This window comes from Epargyreus clarus, unplaced genomic scaffold (assembly GCF_041222505.1).
Source record: "Epargyreus clarus isolate Ecla_fem2 unplaced genomic scaffold, WU_Ecla_fem_2.2 ptg000024l, whole genome shotgun sequence".
Taxonomy (NCBI): Eukaryota; Metazoa; Arthropoda; class Insecta; order Lepidoptera; family Hesperiidae; genus Epargyreus; species Epargyreus clarus.
Window position 1 is genome coordinate 9066422 of NW_027332231.1, and position 23617 is coordinate 9090038.

General features: G+C 34.7%; 1 protein-coding gene across 8 annotated transcripts in view; it reads right to left on the reverse strand.

Moving 5' to 3' along the window:
• Positions 1–23617, reverse strand: part of Ih (hyperpolarization activated cyclic nucleotide gated potassium channel Ih) — a 383966-nt gene that overhangs the window by 62689 nt on the left and 297660 nt on the right. For 7 of the 8 annotated variants that reach the window (XM_073086748.1, XM_073086746.1, XM_073086747.1 and 4 more), the window contains one exon: positions 15526–15802. In XM_073086748.1, coding sequence (XP_072942849.1) covers positions 15526–15802 — 277 coding nt within the window. Of the gene's footprint in view, positions 1–15525; positions 15803–20302; positions 20577–23617 lie in introns of all 8 variants that reach the window. The other variant, XM_073086751.1, reaches the window with a different exon arrangement.

The window sequence follows — 23617 nt, forward strand, 5'->3', positions numbered from 1 at the left end:
CCTACTTGAGGTCGGTTACAGATGCGCCGCTACCCCTGAGGACTAAGCTGGAACGCCTCGGAAAAGTCTGTCTCCCTTATAGAAATGACATAGATGATTTTAATGTATTTATATGCCAAGACTTTAGAGTATAACTCTAAAATCCATGGACCTATAGGTATTTTTTAAATTACATTGCTTTTAATTATTTATTTACTTTGTTTATATGTATTCCGTATATTTATGTCGTGTTTTGGTTGTTAATATAATGTGTAAAATAATAACTTCTTATGAAATAACACACTTATAACATATCTGTATATCTTAAGAAATGACTTAATAAGTTGCAATAACAATGTACAGCGTAGAAAACACGAAACAGCACATCCTAGGGTAGTATAATAAAAATAGGTAGCTTTTATTCCATTCTGAAAGCGGAAAATGATTGCCTATTGAGTATAACTATCATGACACGTAATTGGTCACGTTCTCTATAACATAGTAACATGCAGGCTAATATTATTTTATACCCCTTTACATGCGCCGTCTATTTTTCTATACACTGTAAAACACAATACATATAAATACTTAGGTATTCATTGTATAACGATTTTAAACATATTCAATAGGAATGTGGAATATAATGTAGTTGTTATATATTTATAAATGTGATAATTTATAGCCACTGAATAACAATGTTGAACAAAAGCTGAATTATCGGAATTTTCAATAAAATCTATTTTTTTTACTATTTGCGTAGTCAACGGTTACTTGTCAAATAGTCTTAGTCTTAATTAATCCTATTAACACGGAGAATTTATGGGCGAAAGAATTATTTTTATGTAACAAAATTGTTATATTTTCTTTATTTTACATAATACATAATGACGTGGTTTTACAATTAATTTCATATCAATCAGTACCCTTACCATGAGATTTCAAAACATCCTACAGTTTTACGTTACGTTTACTCAATCCATTATTCTGTTCCGTTTGCTTCAGTAGACTGAGTAAACGTAACAATAAGTAAGTGCTCAAGTAAAAAGACTTGTCTGCCTCACATGTTCGCAAAAATGAGAGACAAAACATAAAGCGCCATTTTGTCAATTTAGACACTTAGTGTTACGTTATTGACACTATAGTTCTGGTACAATCCGCTAGGGGCGCTGATTGGAAATTGTATGGGCAATACGTAAACAAATACCAAAACAGTAATATTTGTCAAAACGTAAAACCTCATGGTAATGGTACAGTTTTGATGTCTCTTCAACCTTAATTTAACAACGAATACACATTCATGTCAATGTTACTATTTAATTAAATTAATTGATATAAAGAAAGTTAGACTTGTAATTATTTCGTTAACGATATTTATCAACTCCTTTCAGATGTCTTTTAAGTACCGTCATGATATTTCTCAACTCCTTTCAAATACGTCTTTTAAATACCGTTATTCGTACGTTAGTGTCAATCACAAACTTTTACCAAAACATCTATTTGTCACACTTTACGCTAAGCTCCGCTGAGATCCAAATCTATCCATCTTACTAATATTTACGACATTACTCACCTCAGTGCTTATATGTCACAGGTACTGTGGAAGATTACTAGAGCCATTCTAATATTCTTTTACTTCTAAACATATATAACTCAAAGGTGAGTGACTGACATAGTGATCTATCAACGCACAGCCCAAACCACTGGACGGATCGAGCTGAAATTTGTCATGCAGGTAGATGTTTTGACGTAGGCATCCGCTAAGAAAGGATTTTGATCAATTCGGGTAGAATCCAAGGGGATAAAATAGGGGATGAAAATATTACTTTGTAACGCGAGCGAAGCCGCGGGCAAAAGCTCGTATGTAAATAAAATAGTCAATGTCTATGCAACCTTACGTTAAGCGTTCATATCATCTCCTCTTCTTCTCTTCTGGTATTGAATTTATCGCTCATGGAAAGCCAAAGATTCCAAATAGTATTTCTTTATGAAAACAAATAAAGATGCAATGCTGTGTTTAAGGACCCTAGTTTAAATAAATCTATGCTATATTACTTCATTCAAACTAGAACATAAAATACGTATACCAGTGGACCTAATAGGCGGAAAGAAAAATACTGAAAATAAGGCTGATATTCTTAGCGTTGCTGTAACTGCCCTGAGAGAAGAGGAGCAGACAAAGTGGAGGCAATTAATATGAAGCCACGAAGGAATGCTGAGGACAAGACCTTCAGCACTGAACATTACTAAGAACATAATTTGTCTGATAAATCAACGTAAGTAAGCTGAGCTGGCCATATGCGCCATATGTTTTACTTACGAGTATCTATAGGCGGTTATAGTATGCTACTAGCAATAAACGATGTTTTCTATGGCTAGACTACTAGTTATTTTTAAACGGGCTTAGATTAAATTTAGATCAGACAAATTATACCCTGTCCGAACCGACGTGCTACGGGCACGAATGTTTTTTTTGATCATTTTCTTTAGATGAGAGAATTTTAATTTTCTAAGTACAAGTTCTGAGTATATTTTTTTGTTTTTAATGAAAATGACTTCCTACACTTACAACTCTACACTAGAATTCCCTATGTTGTGTTGTGAGAGACATAGAGTTGTGAGTTGATAGAGACAATATAGATAAACTAGCTGACCCGGCAAACGTTGTGTAGCCATATAAATAAAAAATGTTAAGGGTGAACAAACCTTATCACTGAGAGGTATGAAAAATAGATAGTAGCCGATTCTCAGACCTACTGAATATGCATATAAAATTTGGTGTAAAACGGTAAAGCCGTTTCGGAGGAGTACAGTAAGTAACATAGTGACACGAGAATTTTATATATAAGATACATAAGTACTCAGACCCAGAACAGAAATGTAATTTTATCATTTAGAGCTTAGACATATGTGTGGGCGAGGATCGAACCCGGAACCCTCTGCGTATTGGTCCGCTATGGCAACCGCTCCACACATCACGTCAAAAAATAATAGCACCAATTCTAGTCCATAAATATGTCCTCACGCTCACATGGTCGCGCGGCGTTCGCGCCTGATGTAATCAAAATGTGCATTAAGTTATTTACGCGATCACAGTCGTTCAGAGACATGAATCATTTCGAGAGATTTATAAATAAATGGCTGGCTCTGCTTCGAAATAATGACTAATTGGCTAATTTTTTGTTTCGTTTATGTCACTTTTGTATGTTGGTATTTTTTTGTTTCTATATTTTGTACTTTGAAAATTTTCGGCGGCTTAATTGTAAGTATTGCAAAACTCTGTTGCAATGTTATGCAATGCTATCTAACCATGCTTTTATAAAATAAAGCTTGCCGGGTAGCTTTGTACCGCCTCAAAATCTATTTATCAAATATATATCATATAAAATATAGCCTATGTTACTCGTGGATAATTTAGCTTTTGAATGGTGGAAGAATTTTTAAAATCGGTCCAGTAGTTTTTGAGCCTATTCATTAAAATCAAACAAACGAAGTTTTCCTCTTTATAATATTAATATAAAATATTGAATTAGCAAATGACCATGAAATCATGGTGGTAAGTGATCCCACTTATGGTCATCTCGATTCGAGTCATAGATGCGTTTATACCCCTGAGAACTAAGATGAAATTACTCGGATAAGTCTCGCTTGCCTTTAAAGCGGAACACAGCAGCGGTAAACACTGATTTAGATAGAAACAGGTGTGATGGTGATGCCTGAGTCGAACCACAAGTTTTAACTTCATAATAATAATACATTCATATTCATACAATAATATATAACGTACAGTATAAATGATAATTGTACATTCCATAATATTAATAAATGCATATTACATATGATGGCTGTCGCTAAGCGCCTAGAGCTTCCTTTGATGTATCAAACATGTTAATTAGCGTTTATGTTTATTAAGCATTAATATGTGGAAGCTTAACTTGTGGTTAGTATTAGCATATGAGTTTGCATTGCAGATATCTAAAATTTAATCTCAAATTAATTACACTTGTACGAGATTTCCAATTTATTTGATTTATTCTATTTTTATTTGACAAACACAGTATATACATAAATAAATTAATAACCACATAGTTATAAAAAACGTAAACTACTACTACTAGTATTAAAATTAATAAAATAAAAATACATGGAATCACGGAATGTATTATACATGGGACACAATGTTTGTAAACAATTTTAATTTACGTTTGATTACATATTATATAGTTGTTATTAAACAAGAATGTCGCTCATATCACACAAATTTATTTATGGTCATTATAATCGATAACCTTTAAAAATTCCAATAAGCAAAACAGTGTCCAAATGAGATCAGTAATTTCTTAGAAAATCGCGGACATATAAGTTTACATACATACATAGCGGTCGAATACTGAACCTCGTTTTTAGAAGTCGGTTAAAAATGCTAAAGAAGTCTAATCATGAGACACAACGAAGTTAAGGGGGTTCGAAAATGGCCTGAATTGCTTTGAGAAAAGATTGGTACGGCCGTGCCACTTTTTTTTGTTCGACTTGGCTGGGGCACTACCGTGCCCCCAGATAAATTTTATCTTGATAAATAAACAGAAGGTTAAGAAAGGTATAACAAATATGCTGAAATATGTCATACGAAGAATATACCTACTTCACTAATATTAAACAAACAATAAGCTGTCATATAGGTTGTAGTATTATCCTGGGCTAAAACCTGTAATAATACGAAAGTGAAAATAATCTTATCTACGAGTGTACGGTACGCGTAGCGTATACATATATATGCAACCGTCTTGTTTCTGTGTGTCTAAAGCATAGTGTGACGGAACAGCTTTCTAAGTCAGCAATTACGCTGGCCCTCTTAACTTCAAAGCCAGTCACATGACTTCGGAATGAATGAGTCGACTTCAAACTAAGACTCATCTAGTTTGTCTCATATTGTGTTTGTGTCAAGGATATAGCGAAGTGGAAACGAAACGCGTATACAAATTACGTGTATTTTAATGAATATTGGTAATGAATTTCCGAATGATCTTCAGAGGGTTGGGGATCAAACTCAAAGAGTAAAATTCTACGCCGCTACCCGTACTACCCTTACCAAACCCATCAAACTGGAACACAACTACCTAATACTGCTATTAGGCAGAAACAGATATGGCGGTGTTGTCTCCGGAGCAGACAATACAAGGTTTTACATTAAAAATTCGTACTTCATTACTTACGAACAATCTTTACGAATTAACCATAATGTTGTTGTGACAGCAAAACTGTACTATACTCTTATGGATTTATCTCATCTGAAAAATTCAATTTGATATTTTCTTCATCGGGCTCTTGTGTCAAATTTCCTTTGTCAAGTTTACATGGACGGATCCGAAATATCATTAATGTTATTTAGTAAACATTATTTACAATAGTACCCTTAGTATGACTTTTTACGTTTTTATAAAAATCTGTATTGTATTTGTTTACGTATTTGCCCATACATTTCCAATCTGCGCCCCTAGCGGACTGTATCAGGACTGATTGGAAATGTATAGGAAATACGTAAACAAATACAAAAACGGTCAGTTTTGTGAAAACGTAAAATCTCATACTAAGGGTACTGATCTATATACTGCGGTGAGGGATAAATATGGTGACATAGATCCTAACCTATCTTAGTGGCATATACAGTACATGATTGGTACTTACATTTATTGCATACCTATAATAAGCGTGTCGGAACACGTTACATATAAATCATTACATGTGATATATTACTTCCTGCCGTACCGTAATTAACGTACCTATGTAGATCGATTTTATCCACGTGCAATAATTTATTAAACGCTAGTATTAAGTACACAACTCGCACTAGTATTCCCTGTAGCATGCGTACCATATACATACAAAGAACAATATACAACCTTCAGATTTGTGAACTAGAAAACTAAATAATCATTTAAATTTCTGGCTGGCCAGGAAACGAACCCTCTGCTTGTCAAATCTGTAACGTTATTGCTCCGACACGCGGGTCTTTACCGGGGTCTTTACGCGGGTCGTAACCTCCACAGATTTCTTTCAGAAAATCAGAATCTCTATTAATATTTCTGTACTTTGATTTAAATTTATTTATAAAGATTTATTTATAAAGATTTTACTTTTATTATATGCATGCTCAAATAAAAAAAGCTGGGAAGTCATTCCGACATAGTTCTGCAATATAGTACTCGCAAGATTAATAAAAAAAAATGAAATTGCATTTACATTTATTCCCATGGTACAAACGCATCTTTCTGTCATCAAAATCGGATTTTTCTATGTTATCTTGTGCCGGTGGTCGTGAGTAGTATCGGCCTCTTACGATCAGATGGACTGCAATCTCGTTCATAGTATCCATCAAATAAAAGCCATTAAAACCTAATATTTTCTACAGAAAGTCGGAGTCCATTCTTCACGTCGTAAAGGAGAATGTTTACAAAACAACGCGATTGAACTCGACACTTCTATTGCAGGAAGTAATGTCGTGAAATTTCCCAGAATTTTACATTGTTACCAAAGTTTATTGCTTGGGAACAGTAAATCGTTTCATTTTATGTCCTTTCGCGGATTTGATTCTTGACCAGATGGAAAACGTATAATAAATAAATAAGTAAAAAAATAAAGAATTCTGTCAGTGTCGAAACATATTAAAAGACATCTGCCGTTGCCGTGCTGTCGGTGACGACGCCGTGACGTGCGGTGCCGTGTCGTACAAATACAGAAGAGCCCAGTGAAGGAGCAAGATGAAATGTGTTTCAGGCCTCTCTCAGTTTTGAGATGAGATTCCAGCCCAGTTGTGAAACACAAAAGGGAATTAATAAGAGTTTATTTCTAAAGAACTCCACTAGACATTTAATGATAAGCCTATTTGAAGATATTACAATAAGAATAAAAAATAGTAAAAAAAAACACATTTTTACATTGCTTATGTTATCTAAATTAGGATTGTGTTTGAGTATATATTATCTAGCTAATATACATACAACTTTGAAATCCTTCGACAAAGCTTCGATCAGAGAAAGGTTTAGGTACTTGTATCTATAAATAATTTACCATGTTTCGTAGGAGCAGTATACAATTCCTTTTCACTACGGATACAACGAAAACTTCGTTTTACCTACTCCTCAGTTCTATTAATATAAAATGAACTTTCCGGGATTCATACAAATGTTTGTGAATATTTATATTTTTATTGAATTCTAAAATATTGAACTTTTAAACCGGAAAGTATCTGCATCCGTTATTAATAAAATACTTCTCTAAAATTTGCATAAAAAGTATTGAAAATATATGAACATTTTTAAAAGCGCTTTCTAACCATTATTTATTTATTATTAATTTACATTGTGAAATCCATATGACGACATAAGAGGCGAGATATTCATTATAATCGTGATATTAAAAAAACAATAAAAATATAGATCAAATATTTGCATATACTATTTCAAGCAGCAATTAGTTTTATAGCACCTATTAAAATAATTTAATAACGAGATCGGTTACCAAATATATAACGATACTATATCATAACAGTTTTGGTAACCACAGAAATTAATAACTATTAAAATATTTTTATAACGAGATCGCTTACCAAATATATAACGATACCATATCATAACTGCTATTTGGTAAGTAACAACGTATAGTGCGAAGGTTAATTCTATTTCTAGTCCGTCGGTGCGCCGTTTCTGTCTAAAACAGACGTGAATTTGGGATTTAACGTGAACAGTCCGCTTTCTGAGTCGTTAAACAATGCCGATGAATAATCAATGTATGCTTTGAGAGTAATGGGACGGCGAGTATTTCCTTTGTGATACCGATTTCGCACCTAAATACCTATGTATTGCGTGCCGAACGTTTCGAAGAAGAGTTGAGTGTTTTATTGTTAAGATTGATATATGAATAAAGACTTGCGTAGAAAATGTTCTTATATTGTATTTATTTATCTTTTTTGTAACTTATTAAATTTTTCTGTCATTTTATTCATGGACGATCTTAACAGATAAGCTACGTTTTGCGATTCACGTTTTGGCGATGGCATCTATGCTGTTTCACGTTTTGGCCACTTGCAGCCTGCAGCCTTTTTGAAAACGCGTTTAGGCGTCTGCATTATTGACTGTGCGGGGCGAGATACTTGACAGAAAGTCGTAGAACACTGATGTTTGAAGAAGTTTGCTGGAGTCCATATGTAGGTATTAGGTATCATTTATCTGAAATTATCTCTTTTTGCAATTATTCCACATAACGCAAACTTTTAAAACCACTTATGGTTGTTTGACAGAATATATAAATTAGCATTAAATTTGCGTCTCTTCCATTTGTTAAGAAGTTACAATAACGAATAAATATATTAGTTAAGCCTGTTACGTTACTTCCTTCTCATTTAAACCCCATCTTATACCTAATAGACAGTGACCTTACAACCTAAGGTCACCTGTACAACTTACAGGAACAGAACATTGAATGTAGATATAACCAGTGTACAAATTGGATAACAAACGTCAATGTCAAGGGTCCTACAATTGGTTGCCTAGTGCCGACCAGCTCGAACCGAGTCCAATGCTGGGTTCCGCTTATGTAATGCTAGGCGCATTCCCCGCTAGGGAGTTGATTTGATGTCTCAATCGTGAATCTACGCATAATTAGTCTGTTTTAGCAGAGAATAACGCAGTATCATCGTAAAGCCATCACAATCCCACTGCTGGGCATGAGACTTCTTTTTTAAATAAAGATTTAATGTACCATTAAGCTGAGCCTTTAATCCACTTCCATCCCATTGATACAAGGGTATCAGAGTGTGAGGAATTTATGCCATAGTCAATTGCGCTGATTAAACGCGGATCAGTGTAGTTGAAGCATTTGTAAGAACTTTTTAGACAACTCTCATATACGAACGGATTCCTCACGATGCTTCTTTAGCCGTTGAAATTGTTGATTTTGTAATACGCAAATTACTTCGACAAATTAAAGGTGCTTAGGATTTGAACCCCAAAGCCCCACCGTTAGATATTGACTATCACTGCTATCTGATATATATCAAAACAGTATACAACAGCATAAATATAACGATTATAATGTGGTGAAAAAAATGTACTTTCAATTACATAGTTCGTAAAACTTTCTATGCATAGTGTATGACGATTATCTCATTTTGTATTTATACCTTAGAAACTCCACTTTTATGATTTTTATACAACCTATTTACGATTTGCACATGCCGAAGAAACGTGAACGTAACTACCAATGATAGGGTTACCAGATAATAGAGATTTAGTTGGATTGTCCGATTATTTTTTACGTGTTATATATTACTTCAATCTTGCTCACCTCAACTTTCTAAGAATCTAATGAGAACTTTTTTTGGATACTAAAAGTATTCGCTGCGTATAATTATTATACTACTAGGACAAACGAGGATACATTATGATAATCCTTTTTTGAAAGGAATCAGGAATTCAATCTGAATCATAGTCACAAATGTTAAGAAACCTATATTTTTATAAAATTTATTCTTAAAATTTACCGAATAAGAAGTAAGGAACCATTTACGAGTATTTACTTTTACTTTACTTACGTGCTTTTTCATTTATAAAATCTTTTAAATTATTTGTCCGAAAGGCACAAAAATTAATGAGGATTTGTCCTGAATTTTAATTTCGTATAAGTGGTAATCCGACGCAGTTACAATCTGCGCCGTGCGGTTACTTCATTGTTCCTGCAATGTCCGCATTGCCTGTGATGAGTGTCTCTGTTGGTTTTATTAATGGGACTAGATGCTGTGCACACATACATCATACGAGGTCTATTTCACAATGATAGTGAGGTCTGAATAAGCTTGCAGATTATGTACCGAATAGTCTTCAACTGAGGTAAAAAGTCTTCAAATACAATAACAATAAAAAAATCAATAGAAAATAGCTGTTAAAGAATTCGTCAAATATCTTTACTTAAAAATTGTGAAGTATTGATATAATTTAAAATTGATATTTAAAATTTAATTATGTTTTTTTAAAGCAACCAAGATAAATTAGATAAATATGGCGTAGAAATAAATAAATACAACCAGAGACAAGAATGTTTTATAGAAACTTAAAAATACGAGTAAAACAATAGATAGTTAGAATTTAAAAAAACCTTGTAAGTCTAAACCAGAGACAGATTGAAAATTGGGGACGACCGTTTTTGCAATTATTTTACAAAGACCATTCGATTCTAAGCTCGACAATCACAAGCAAAAAATAGCATGATTATTAATTGGGGTGTTAAATTGATTGACAGACCGCGCGCCGGCGCAGTGTATGTAGGTACCTACATTGTACATTTAAATTTGTAGGAGAATTTTGACATATGAGGGCAAATAGCGGGAAAATAATCAGACAAATACATAGCTTTGATATCAATCTCGCTATTAATATCTCTCTATTGATAAAAAAGCGGTTGATTGTCTGTTCAAACATAACGTTAAAAGCTTATGATTTGGTTTGGTGTACTTTTTGGTAGAAATAATATTGGTACTGGCACAATCAAACCGCAAAAGTTCTAACCAATGAAATGAATTCAAAGTTTATTGCCCAAATCTGAATTCTAATCTGTAGACTAAATAGAAACGTTTGGAGCAGTTCATTCTACTAATAAACACTACAGATCGTACGAGTATTTCACTGCGGTCTGCGACCTACCAACGTTTTAGTAGCTTTATACTCTGTTATTATATTCGTTGAAGTTAGCAATAACTACATTTTAATAGAATAAATATATTAACTACGTTCTAATGAAAGAAAGACAGTTAAATAATTTCGACAAGAATAACAAAGCTAAGTAGGTATATTATAGCTAGAAATAAAAGAAAAGCGTAGTAAATAGTTCACATATGTATACGGGAGGCAGTAGCCAGTTACAATTCAAACTCTTCATAGAACAGCAATTTAGGTGAAGCTTATTATATTTAATTATTTTTTCATAAATATTTTAAAACGCCTTTTATATTTTATTTTATGTATTTTTTATTAATATAATATTGTAAATAATTTAATATGTAATTAAAAATATAAATGAATGATTAATTTGTTAGATATTTAAATATAATTAATATGCGATTTGTAATATTATTTGCATAGTTATTTACATAATTTCCGAGTTGGCCGCTCCGTTATCGATGCTGACTTCCGACACGCCGTGACAGCTTTTGACTTCAACCGTGATTATAAATACACAACAATCGCATCGAAACGAATTTATAGAAATACTAGCTGACCCGGCAAACGTTGTGTTGCCATATAAATAAAAAATAATTAAGAGTGAACAACTTTTATCATTTAGGGATATCAAAAATAGATAGAAGCCGATTCTCAGACCTAGTGAATATGCATATAAAATTTGGTTAAAATCGGTAAAGCCGTCTCGTAGAAGTACGGTACCTAACATTGTAACACAAGAATTTTATATATAAGATCTAGCCGTTGAAAAAAGGAACGAATTTTTATTTTTACAATATGGTAGTAGGGGTAATGCCAGTCTACCTAATGGTGTGTGTTACTGCCGCCCATGGACATGTGTAATCAACCCCGGATAAGATTAGTTTCCTACCTGAGGTTGGCCACAGATGCGTCGCTACCCCTGAGGACTAAGCCTGAAAGCCTCGAAAAAGTATGTCTCTTTTACCACACCCTTCAAAACGGAACACAGCAGCGCTAAACACTGAAACTACTAATTAGGCAGAAATAGGTGTGTCGGTGCCGCCGGAGTCGAACAACAAAGGGTTCTACCACCTTCAATGTGATGAAGGATGTGATGCTAATACAATGCCACCTATGGACAATTGTGACAAATTCCATATATAAAAGGGGTTCTATCTGAAGCTAATCACAGTTACTTTACCATTCCTGAGGACTCAGATGGTCACCTCATATACTTCAGGTTAGAAATAGGTGGTCGTTAGTACCTCCTAGGTCGAACCATACAAATTTAATCACCGTCCAAAAGGTCAAAGTAAAATTAATATATTCCAATCTTCTTGACAAGTAAAAACATTTTTAGAGAAATTTACGAATAAATAACTAATACTGCGTAATTTACATAATAAATAAATAATTATTTCAAATATTTTAGGGACATTTTAGCACGGAGACTTGGCAAAACTTTTTTACGTAATTATTTTAATTGTCAAAACTTGTTACGTTTTCTTGTTAGGAGTGAGTAATCTTTACTAATCTATGATTCCAATTAATATTATCAAGTAGTAGTCGTAGGTAATAGTTTATAGCTATGATCGGTTATATTATATTTTAAGTCATTTACTTGAATCAATATTTAAATAGCACGCGATCTCTGCGTGTTGGACATGCATAATGCATTTAAATAAACGAGTTGCACTACTTGAATGAGTAATTAATTATATAATCCTATACATTATATAACTTAAACTTATACATTAGCATAGAAATAGAAATGTGACAACATTGGCTTATTCTCGTCTTAAGCGAATGACTCGAAAATAATCCTTTAATCAAGTAAGTATTTTTGGCAAAATGAATTACCTATGTAATTAAATTATACTAAAAAAGTTTTTAAAAAGCGAAATCAGCTTATTATTTTCGTATTTTTTTTTCAGAAAATATGAATATATTCCTATAATTTGATATGAATATTGTGGGGATGCATTAAACCAAAATTGGTCCGCCGTCGTGCGACGTTCGCCATATCGGATTTAGAAAACTAACTTCACAAATTAATTATGCGTTGTCAGCCAAACCAAACGTGAATGAAAAAAAAGTTCAATCGATTGGGGTTAACTGGTTTAAAATCCAATTAAAACGCTCTCTACACTCACAGCCTCACACTAGGATTCCCTGTATCGTGGGTGCTACGGACATACAGAGACAAATACGAGACCCAGAAACAGAAACCTAAATTCATCTTTCAGATCTGTCTAGCTGGGAATCGAACCCGGGACCCTCTGCGCGTCCGACCGGTATGGTGACCGCTCCGCCACGTACTCGTAGGTCGTCAATTGCAATATTTGATTTACCCATACATGCAAACTAACAAAGCAAGTTGAATAAAAGCTTGTCATAAAAATAGTTTATGTAAATCTAAGTGCTCGGACTGTAAGTACAGTAAATCATGCGAGAGGTGACCGACCGCTGTAATCGTGTCGAGTTGTCAATCTTTTTATCACGACACGCAATCCTTGAGCTTGCTATGGAAGGGCCAGTCCTATATCTGTCATTCTTCCTGTCATTGGTCCTATAACTGTCATTCTTCTGGTACCCTTCTGATATTTTAAAATGAGAAGAGTGGAAATCAGTCTCTGTGGGGGTTGGTATACTTCATATCTTTGAAAATATTACAATACATCTTCAGACGCGTATGAGTATATATCCTATTACTTTACGTGTGTATTGAACGTAATCTTCACGATGTTTCTTTATTGGTTAAAGAAAGTGACATTTATTTTTAAAACGCGTTTCATTTAATAGTCAGTGATTCTAGAAATTAGAGTCGAAATATTATGTTATCGTTTATTGAATTGATACATCTATTTGAATCATCTTTTATTTAAATCACACGACTTGTATCTATCGTATGTATAATTATTATCAGGAAGTTTCTTAAAGGTTTTAGAATTACGAGACAAAACAGACGGTGAATATTATTCAATCTTTTTAATTCCTAATAAGCCTCCTCTAAAGTCTAATTTTACACACAAAAGGTCAGGTAAGTCATGTAACCTGTCAGATTTATGTTCTAGTTTTAATACTCCCTGGCTGCATCCAAAATTTCCAAAATTTAGGTTACTCAAAATCTTAAGCATAATTTATGAAGATTTTGCTTTATGTAGTAATGAATTTTCGCTCAGAGTACCTGGGAGATATTTTATTTATGCGAAAATAGTAGTAAGTAGTAACTTATAAGTAAGTATATATTTTTTTATGTAACCAAAAATGTTTGGTATGATGGTAAAGGGCCCCTGTTGCATGGACATCTGTAATCAACCCCATATAGGATTGGATACCTACCTGAGATCGGCCACGAATAGTTTGCTACCCCTGAGGACTGAGAATAATAAGATACGTTATTTTCTAAAATTAAAATGAATAATTCTTACAAGCACAATTATTGCAAAAGGCATCAAATAGAAACTATTGTAGACATATTAAACTGATGTTTTTCATAGGAGATGTTAAATTATAAATATAGATTTTATATCATTTGTGTGCGAGTAAATAACGATTCTTAGCTACGAGAATCTCGTGTTAAGAGGACATTGATATCGTCTGTTGTTTGCTGTCAAAATAAATCAAATGACAAAAGACGGAAGGAACAATGAAATAAGGAAAATGGCCTGTTTCTATGTACACTATGCCTGTCTATTGCTGCGTAAACGGTTCCGGGTTCGATTTCCGGTTGGGCAAATATTTTAACGATGAATAAATTTGTTTTGAGTGTGGGCGTTTTTCGCGACTTCCACATAGATATTAGTATATATTTTTTTAAATTACTCTTAGAATGAAGGTTAATTATAAAAAGTTATTCAAAAGGTGAAGGTTCGACAGTGGCAGAAACCTTTGTAGATCGACTCCGGTGGCAACACCACCACACCTATTTCTGCCTAATAACAGGAGTGTTAGGCGCTGCTGTGTTCCGTTTTGAAGGGTGTGGTAAGGGAGACATACTTTTCCGAGGCGTTCCAGCTTAGTCCTCAGGGGTAGCGGCGAATCTGTGGCCGACCTCAGGTAAGAAGATGTGGGGTTGATTACAGATGTCCATGGGCGGCAGTAGCCACTTACCATCAGGTGGACTGCATGCTCGTCTGCTACTCCTATATAATAATAAAAAAAAGAATGTGGACGTATCCTATGTGGGAGGAAGAGTGGTGCACTGCATGGTTCACTGCGTGGTGCATATATACCATTGCACATATTGGTAGCAGATTGTTGCGAATCAGATTTTACATTAACTTTATAGCGTATTAAACTAAATACGAGTAGTTATTTCTATGTCTTTGATTTATGTTCGTTCTTTTTCCTGTAATGCAAAGGCATATGGCCGCACGCGTGTCCTACACGTGACACACGCGCGTAAGCCTCTGCGGCAGGAAAATGGTCGTTACGATGCCAATACAAGTGTAGAAATATGCTTTCAATACTTCGAGAGAGTAGGTATAAAGACTTTTTAAATAAATGTATGTATCGTAGCTTCGAAAATTTAAATTTTAATCGTTTTGGAAGATTAAAGTTAATGTTAATCTGATTACGAAAGTGTAGTCGGCGTTGATCAGTTGAAAATATATAACAAGAGATCAAATACGAACTCTGATTTCTATATATACTTATTATTGTTTCCTATTCTATATTTCAATGTGTCTATATAAACAGACAATAGGGCACTTATGATAGGAGTAAAAACACGCTGAAATCTTTCGTGTAGCAAATACAATTGTAGGTCTCCGTGCATTGCCAAAATTTGGTAATGCACTCCGTGCTCATTAATATCGGGGATCAATATGAAGGTTTTTTAATAAAAGAGACTTACCTGAAACTACTACATGGATGTATGACCCAGTGTCCGGCCGCCTTCTGCCTGATGCGCTCCTTCATGAGAGCCTTCTTGGAGCCGAAGAGTTTCATGGCTAGTTTGTTGTCGGTGGGCTGGAAGAGTGCTTGCAATTGGTTGCGGAGGAATCCCTGCTTGGCGTCGGGGGCTGGGGGTGCGGGCTCCACTGGCGTGCCGTACAGGGAAACATCGTCCAGACCACCGAAGTGGACCTTGCCGGTGCCGCTGCCCTGCTTCAGCGACATATCGGCGTCGCCTGAAATAAAAAGAATATGTGAGAATGCGCTTAAAATAGTGCTACACTCGTAAACCCATTTTTTTGTAAAATAGGTTGGTTTGTCGGCCGATAATGTCGATCGATCGGTCTATTGTTATTCAATTATTTTTTGTTAATAAATAAATTATTGTTATTCAATTGTTTGATATTATAAACAATTAAACAATGTTAGAACGTAGAATTAAGCTGATTATTTGAAGTAAATATAAATAATATAATAAGAAATATTTGTGTTTTAAAATCGCAAAACTGCAAACCATATTTTTTTAAATTTCATTTTATATCAAATTAATTTGATGTAACAATTTTTTATAGGACGTAAGGCAATAAGAGGTTGAGAATTAAGAGAGTGGCATTATTTTGGAAAGAGGTAAAAGTAAATTAATCCAGATTTATTTAGGAATTCGCGCGTTAATACGCGTAGTATTTAAAGATAATCTACAAAATGGCGACATATTTTTTTAAAATACATAATTGCACCAGGCAAATCTATTTCGAATGCACTGCAATTGTCTCGTTGGTTTTTATTCCACGTCGGCAATGTCCTCAGAAACGAGGAAACGGTGAGCAAAAATGACAACTATTAGATCTAACTGCAGATTAGTTTACAAAAGCGACGCGCCGCTATTTGTTTGCGGCAGGGCCGGATTTAAAACAAGGCTAGCAAGGCTTCTTTCTCCTCACTGTTTAATAAGAGGTGGATGGGTAGGACTCCGGTAGCAGCTAGGTCCGCTATTTTCCTTCCCGCTAGTGAAGAAGGAAGGTCTGAGAAATCGGCAACGGTGACTAAAACTATCGCCCCCTCCAGGTCATAGTCTGCTTGTTCCGGCTGAGCTTTAGGCTCGCCATCTAAACCCAGTGAAGCTGGAAAGACCGCTAGAATAACCAGCAACTCGAAAAAAATGATACTAACCCTATCCTCCATAACAAGGGCCCCCACAATAGAGAAAACAAATATCAAAATTTCGACGGTTTCGCAACTTATAAGTTTTTTCTAAACAGTGTTGAAATAATTTTATTTCTTGACAAAAATATTTAATTCAGCAAATAATTAGGCGTTTTCTTTTGTTTCCTAGGGCCTCAGTCCTTTATTGTCCCACACGTCCAAATCCGGCCCTGTTTAAGCGCTGTTAAACAGTTCAGTTAATTTCGCGCTGTGCATTTTAGTCATAAATGAAACAGTGATTGCGCGACGCGCTAAATGAGTGTAGCTCAGTCAAGGTAAATAAAAGTTAAATTTGGAATTCAATTTTCAAATCGCCTTCGTTGATAGTTTTGCGTATCTAATGATACGGCGAGTTAAAGCTTAAGTCTGGGCATTGTTATGATAAGGGTGGTTCTAAAACAGTAGGGTAGCGGATTTGCGCCGTCTGCAGACGAAGTTACATATCTTGTACCTTATACAAATAGTAAAAATCTTAATCTTGCGCAAATATTTTTATTCTCTTAACCTAAGTAAGGGAGGTGACATCCGGATCCCTTTGCCCCCTTTATATTCGTCAATGTCAGCAAAGTAGTAAGCAGCGATAGAATATGCTCTGGTCCATAGTTACCTAAACACGTCTTTTCATAAGGCCCAATGTTACAAGTATTCTCTACCAACCTCCAGGCCAAACATCCAATATCACCACAATGTCCCTAATAATATAGGTGCAATGACGTCACAATACTTGTATCAACGCGGGGTCAGTGTGTCCGCTCGTACCGAAATCAATAGAGATGTGGCGTATTGAGCAATCTCAATAGGCAATGCCCGAGGCGCGGCAATCAAGGCAACCGTATTGTTCTTTCCAATGCACGCTTGCACAGTTCAATATAAAATATTTCCTGTTTATGCCCCCGCTCAATACCTGCAGCTTAAATCTATAATCCGTCATTGTTTCGCGGTTATACCTACTCGCAGGTTGAAAAATGGTCGCATTCTTTTTGTGTCTCAATTCGGATTGTCGCAATATCGATATTGACATTTTTTTTTAATTTTAATTTTTTCGTTAGTCGAATTGTACTGGATTTTATGAATTAATTTAATCACTGTGCAATTGTGCGTCATATGAGCCATTTTTCAATAAAACCGTTCGGCCAAAATTGTATGCATCACTGTGAAATTAAGCTGAAAATTTCCACTTTGTAATTTTTTGGTGTGACGAATGATTTTCGCATCGAATATTTTTTTCCGAACTCATTAACTACTCGTATCTTGAGTCATACAGCAAATTTATATAAATAAGCGATCAACCACACTATCATATGTACTCAGTGTCATAATAAGTCGCATGCATAACATCTCGAGTATGTCCATTACAGCTGGTAAAACAGACGATTAAACAATGAGCCTGAATGAGCCAATGGCACTTCATTGATTCAAGTGGCGTCAACCAGTAACTCGAGACCACCAATCAACCGACCGTACACAAGTACTGCTAATAGCTAAATCGTTGCTTCCAGTAATTTCGTCTCATCATTGACTCTGCGGTTGTGGAGCTCCCTTCGCTTCCAAGTGACGCTGATGACGTGACTATCACGTCGCAGACGCAGGTGTGAAGGACTCTTCGGCATGATTTACGTAATAAGGCAGGAAAATATTGGAATCCAAATAGCGGCCAAAACACCTCTCTTATGAAACTGAATAGGAAAATCACCATCTACCGATGGATTTCCGTCACTTTCACCTATGGATTGGATGTTCAAATGTTCGTTGATCGTCGTTGCTATCGTTAGCATTTCGTTTTCAGCTGCTGTCAACTACCAGTAGTTCTATTCTTCAGAGCAGATTAAATCGGCAGTACAATTTCCTGTCATACGACACTTCTAAATAGCCAATTACCTTCTGATGGATAGAAATTTCGCCTGTCAAGTACATATCAATACAATTACTGCTCTTAATCTTAATCTGACATATCATTTCCGATACGGCTCGAAGCTGCGATCGTTTCATAATGATGTCACTGGGACTGCAAAATCAATTAGCTGTTTAATTAAATAACATCTGTGCGATCATTATGCGCTCTCACAATCTCTTTAGCAATTTTATCCAGTCAGATGTTACGGTGTCGAGCTAAATTCGTTAAGCCGTATTGGAGAGAAATTTAAATTACATCCAGCGAAAGTATTGAGAATAAATGAATTATTTTATCGTTGTTTCTATTGACTAATTCCAAGGCGATTGACATTTAAGTAAATATGGCGTCATAGCAATGTTGATATTTTGTAAAATACGTAAATATTTAGGACTTATGTTCTTTCAATTAATATTGAAGCGGTCGATATAATTTGTATGCAATGACGTCACAAGATCGAGACGCATGTTGTACAGTCATAATTTCATAAAACAAGTAAATTCTGCTTCTCATTTTAATTAAAAAGGCTAGTTTATTCTACCATAGAGTAGTTCTTACCGGTAAAATATGTTTTGAAGTACTATTTCCTTCTTATCAGTTAGTAGATCGGCAACCGTGTTAAATTGCCGATAATCGCCTTTTACTTCTTAACAACGTTTTTCGAATAACAATAGGTAATGTGACTGAAGGTTTAAAATTCCATTTTTCCATTCATATTTGTATATTTGACTTGTGTATCCTTAAATGTTTGAATAGCCTGACTTATATATTAATGTGATAAGTTGAAATAAATTGTATCCACAAAGAATAATTAAATTGACAAGTTTTAATACGTAACGATCGTCTACATTGTATTTCTTACATGACGTCAGCTGTTTTTTTATATAAAACATTTTCCAAAAGTAGTTAAAAATATAATCATACTATTTTATAGTTACGCCAATTGAATATATTATAAAATTTTGTCATTTATAGGCCTAAATTTTAGCGAATATTTCTAACATCCTATTATATTAGTCTTTTTTTTTACAACAAACAATTGTCTTTGACTAATTACGAGAATGCTGTACATACTTATAATTGGCATGTATAATGTACCCTACATTATTACCATTGTATTTAAGTTGAAAATGTTATCTATACATTTGTACTGTGTCTATACCATGCTGTTTGTATGTCTAAATTAATAAATGAAAAATAAATAAAATAGTTTTTGTAATAGAGGAGTAGCAGACGAGTATGCCTGATGGTATGTGACTACTGTCGCACATGGACATCTGTAATCAACCCCAGATAAGATAAGATTCATAGCGCAGTCGGCCACAGAGCGTCCAATACTCCTGAGGAATGCAGTTCATCTGCACTTTTATGTTTAATAACTAATACGTCACTTCACATTTTTTTTTACATTTACGCGAAGACTTGTAACGTATTTTAAATCTCATAACAGATGCGATCAACGTGTTAAAAAACCCAAGCATATAAGATTATCAAACACATAATTCACATAAGGAAAACAGCTATATATATTGTAACATAATTCCGATAATTACATCACACAGAAAAAATCACAATATTTTCCCATGTCCCAAAAAATAATATAGCTATTTTTCCCGTTAACTGTACATTTACAAGCACTTACCCTTCGGCATTTTTGGAGGATATCTGTAAGCGTTTCCTCTGAATGAAGCTGGTATGATTAGTGTACAATTATAGGCTATTGTTAGAATCCATGAGGTGACCCATGCAGTCCTCTGGACACATCATACACAACATAGAACACAAACACAAACACAAAACTGACTTGCATCAGTATAGCACACAGACACAGGTACTGGGTTTCTTACACTTAACTTGACTAAGCGTTATCCAAATGACTATGTTAATTGACTAAAACAGTTTTGGCTTATTTTTGGCTGGAAAACACAAATTGTGAGTATTTTGCTAGTTTGTGGTATTCAATTTCGTATATTGGATTGACGTTATAAACATTGATACATTCATATGCTGTGAAGTACCTCCAACTCAACAATAAATATAATTAATTATACGTTACTCGATACATCATTGTTTAAATTTTTTTTTTAAGATGGAAATTTTGCACAGTTATGGCGAAATACCTCCCGAAGCGATTATACATTCGTTGACGTTCAAAACGAGCTTGAATTAAAAAGATTTACATATTTTTTTTTCCTATATTAATTACGATGATATGAAAGATGCTCCGATTTTTTAAACCAACAAGGATTTTTCATCATGAACAAATTTTAGTCATTTGACATGATTTAATGTTGGATGATTTCTGTTGGATGACATGATTTGATGGTGATACACAATAAATTAATATAAGATACCTGATTTAAGATAATAAATGAAAGAGAATAGTATATTATAATCGAACACAACTTCACTATACGCACAAAGATAATGCAACTGAATTGTTTATATGACTTCATATGTTACTGACATGCTTGTTTGAAGCAAACTTTGTTGATTTGTAAATTAGCACGTTAGAAATGTAGCAGTGATAGCCTAGTGGTTGAAATTCGGCAGATCAATCGAGCGGTCCGAGGTTCGAATCCCAGGCATCTCTGATTTTTCAAAGTTGTTTGCGTATTAAAAATTAATTATCACTTGATTTAACAGTGAAGGAAAACATCGCAAGGAAACTTGCGTACCAAAAAGATATAAAAAAAATCAAGTACTCAAAGTTATGCGTAGTCCAATACACGCACTTGGCTTGCACGGTGGACTATGGCCCGTCCCTGTATGGCCGGGCCCAAGGAGACTCGTGCCCACCAGTGGGATAGTAATGGGTTGGTGACGACGACGTTACAAATGTAGCCAGGTTCTCATATTCATTGCCTTCCCTGATTTATATTTTGGAATTACGACCCTCTAACGGAGACGCTGTAGCTTTAGCAATATTAAATTTTACGTACGAAAGGCATTCATAACATTTTAGCGGTATTATTTGCATAGATAAGAAAATACCGTTTGTCTGAGTCGTGATTTTTAATTACATGAATGAGGAATAAACTTATTATGATTATCATCGTCATTAACTAATTACTGTCCTACTGGAGTGGTTTCCTTTCAGTGTAAGGGCTTAGATCATAGTCCACAACGCTAGCAAAGAGTGGGTTCATTGTTTAATGGAGATAGACAACCCATTTGACGTTAAGAGGTCATAGGCCGTGAGTCTTAGTAACGAATCTATAAATAAGATATCTTATGAAGTCCGTTATCTCTTACAAAATAGGAATTTGGTTAGGCCCTGAAGTCATCACAGAAACTTGAACCATCTAATAAAAATGTCTCCATCACCCAAATCTTTCAAACAGCAAAACATGAATATGAGGCGTTCCAAGTTATTTATGGGATAGGAATATGTCTGAGATTGACCTCAGATAAGATTTCTATTATATTTAGGATTGTTTACAAATATCACTTGATGGTAGCAACCATATTAAATCAGACCAGGTGGACCGACTTAAAGAAGACAACGGGAAACTGTTGGATACAAAGGGCACGGGACCGGTTGGAATAGCGTCAATTAGGGAAAGTCTATGGATTCTATCCAGCAGTGGACCTTCAAAGGCTGATGGATGGATGGAAGAACATTAAATTAGATTACAACATTATTTTACAAGCTCGTTTTCTGTCTTTATTACATAAGGAGTATAGTTGCGTGAACGCGACAAAAAGGTTACAAACAAGCGTCGGTATACCTTAGGGACCATCGTAGTTGTCTCCAGAATGTTAACTATCTACATACATATATTATAGAGAATTCCAATCTCTGTAGTCATAACAATGCAAATACAAAACGCAATATAGTTAGCGAATTTAGTGCACTGATTAAGAGTGGCAGAAGCTACCCACTTCGTTTTATTGCCATGTTTACTGGCCTAACTGCTTAAACGGTAATGATATATTACACCCATTCATATTGTTAATGTTGGCCAAAGAGGTATTGTAATAAAACTTTGAATATGTAATAGAAATAGCACGAAACATCAGCTTAGGTGGAAGGTCTGACCACAGAAAAGGAATTAGTGGTTACTTAAGTTTTACACGACTACGGCGAAGCCAAAAAGAGGGTTATGATTTTGACAGGTATGTATGTCTCTGTAGTTATGGGAGCAGAATAGGGCTACGGTATCCCTAGCCTCTCGTAAGAGGCGACTAAAAGGGGCTGGTCGCGTGTAGCAAGAGTGGGAGCTCGAACCGCCCGGCCAGCGACCCCGGAAAGGACGTCGGTATGTGTGGTCGACAAAAATCCCACTAACCCTGTATCGCTCCCACGGCACCTTTTGAAGGTATCTCCCTCGAAATAAAAATGTATGTATGTATGTTTTTCTCTTTTTTATACCTAGTAATGTGCTCATCATTATAAAAAAAATGAAAGTTGCCGTATTGGGTATCAATTTAAAGAGTTTAAGAAGCATATGCTATAAATAAGCTGAAGAGATATTAAACCTATTATAGGTTGAAACACAATAGTGTTATCAGATATTTTAAATGGTGAGCAGGTCTATTTAACATACCTTTTAAATCAGAACAGCGCGAACAGGTAAAGAAATAAGGAAAAAATAAGTGGACCGATTTATTCATATGGAGTCATTTTTATATTTAAACTTATCAAGTTTGCGGTCACTTTCGCCTTCGTTTATTATACTAAGGATTCATTAATCGTTTTGAACAAAAAAAAAACTTTTCCTGAAGCAATACTTAAAATTTTAACATTTTTAATTAACATAAGTTTATTTCAATATTTAGGTCTTATGTTAATTAATTCTTATAACATGACGCGCTTGTCCGAGTTAATAAAAGTGCAATTCGAGCCAATCAGCGTGTATACCAATAATCGTGGAGCCGACTACCTCTCATACCATCGATTGATTGGTTTTAAATATCCTATTTGAAGTCTGTTGGAAAATTTTAGGTTAAGGCA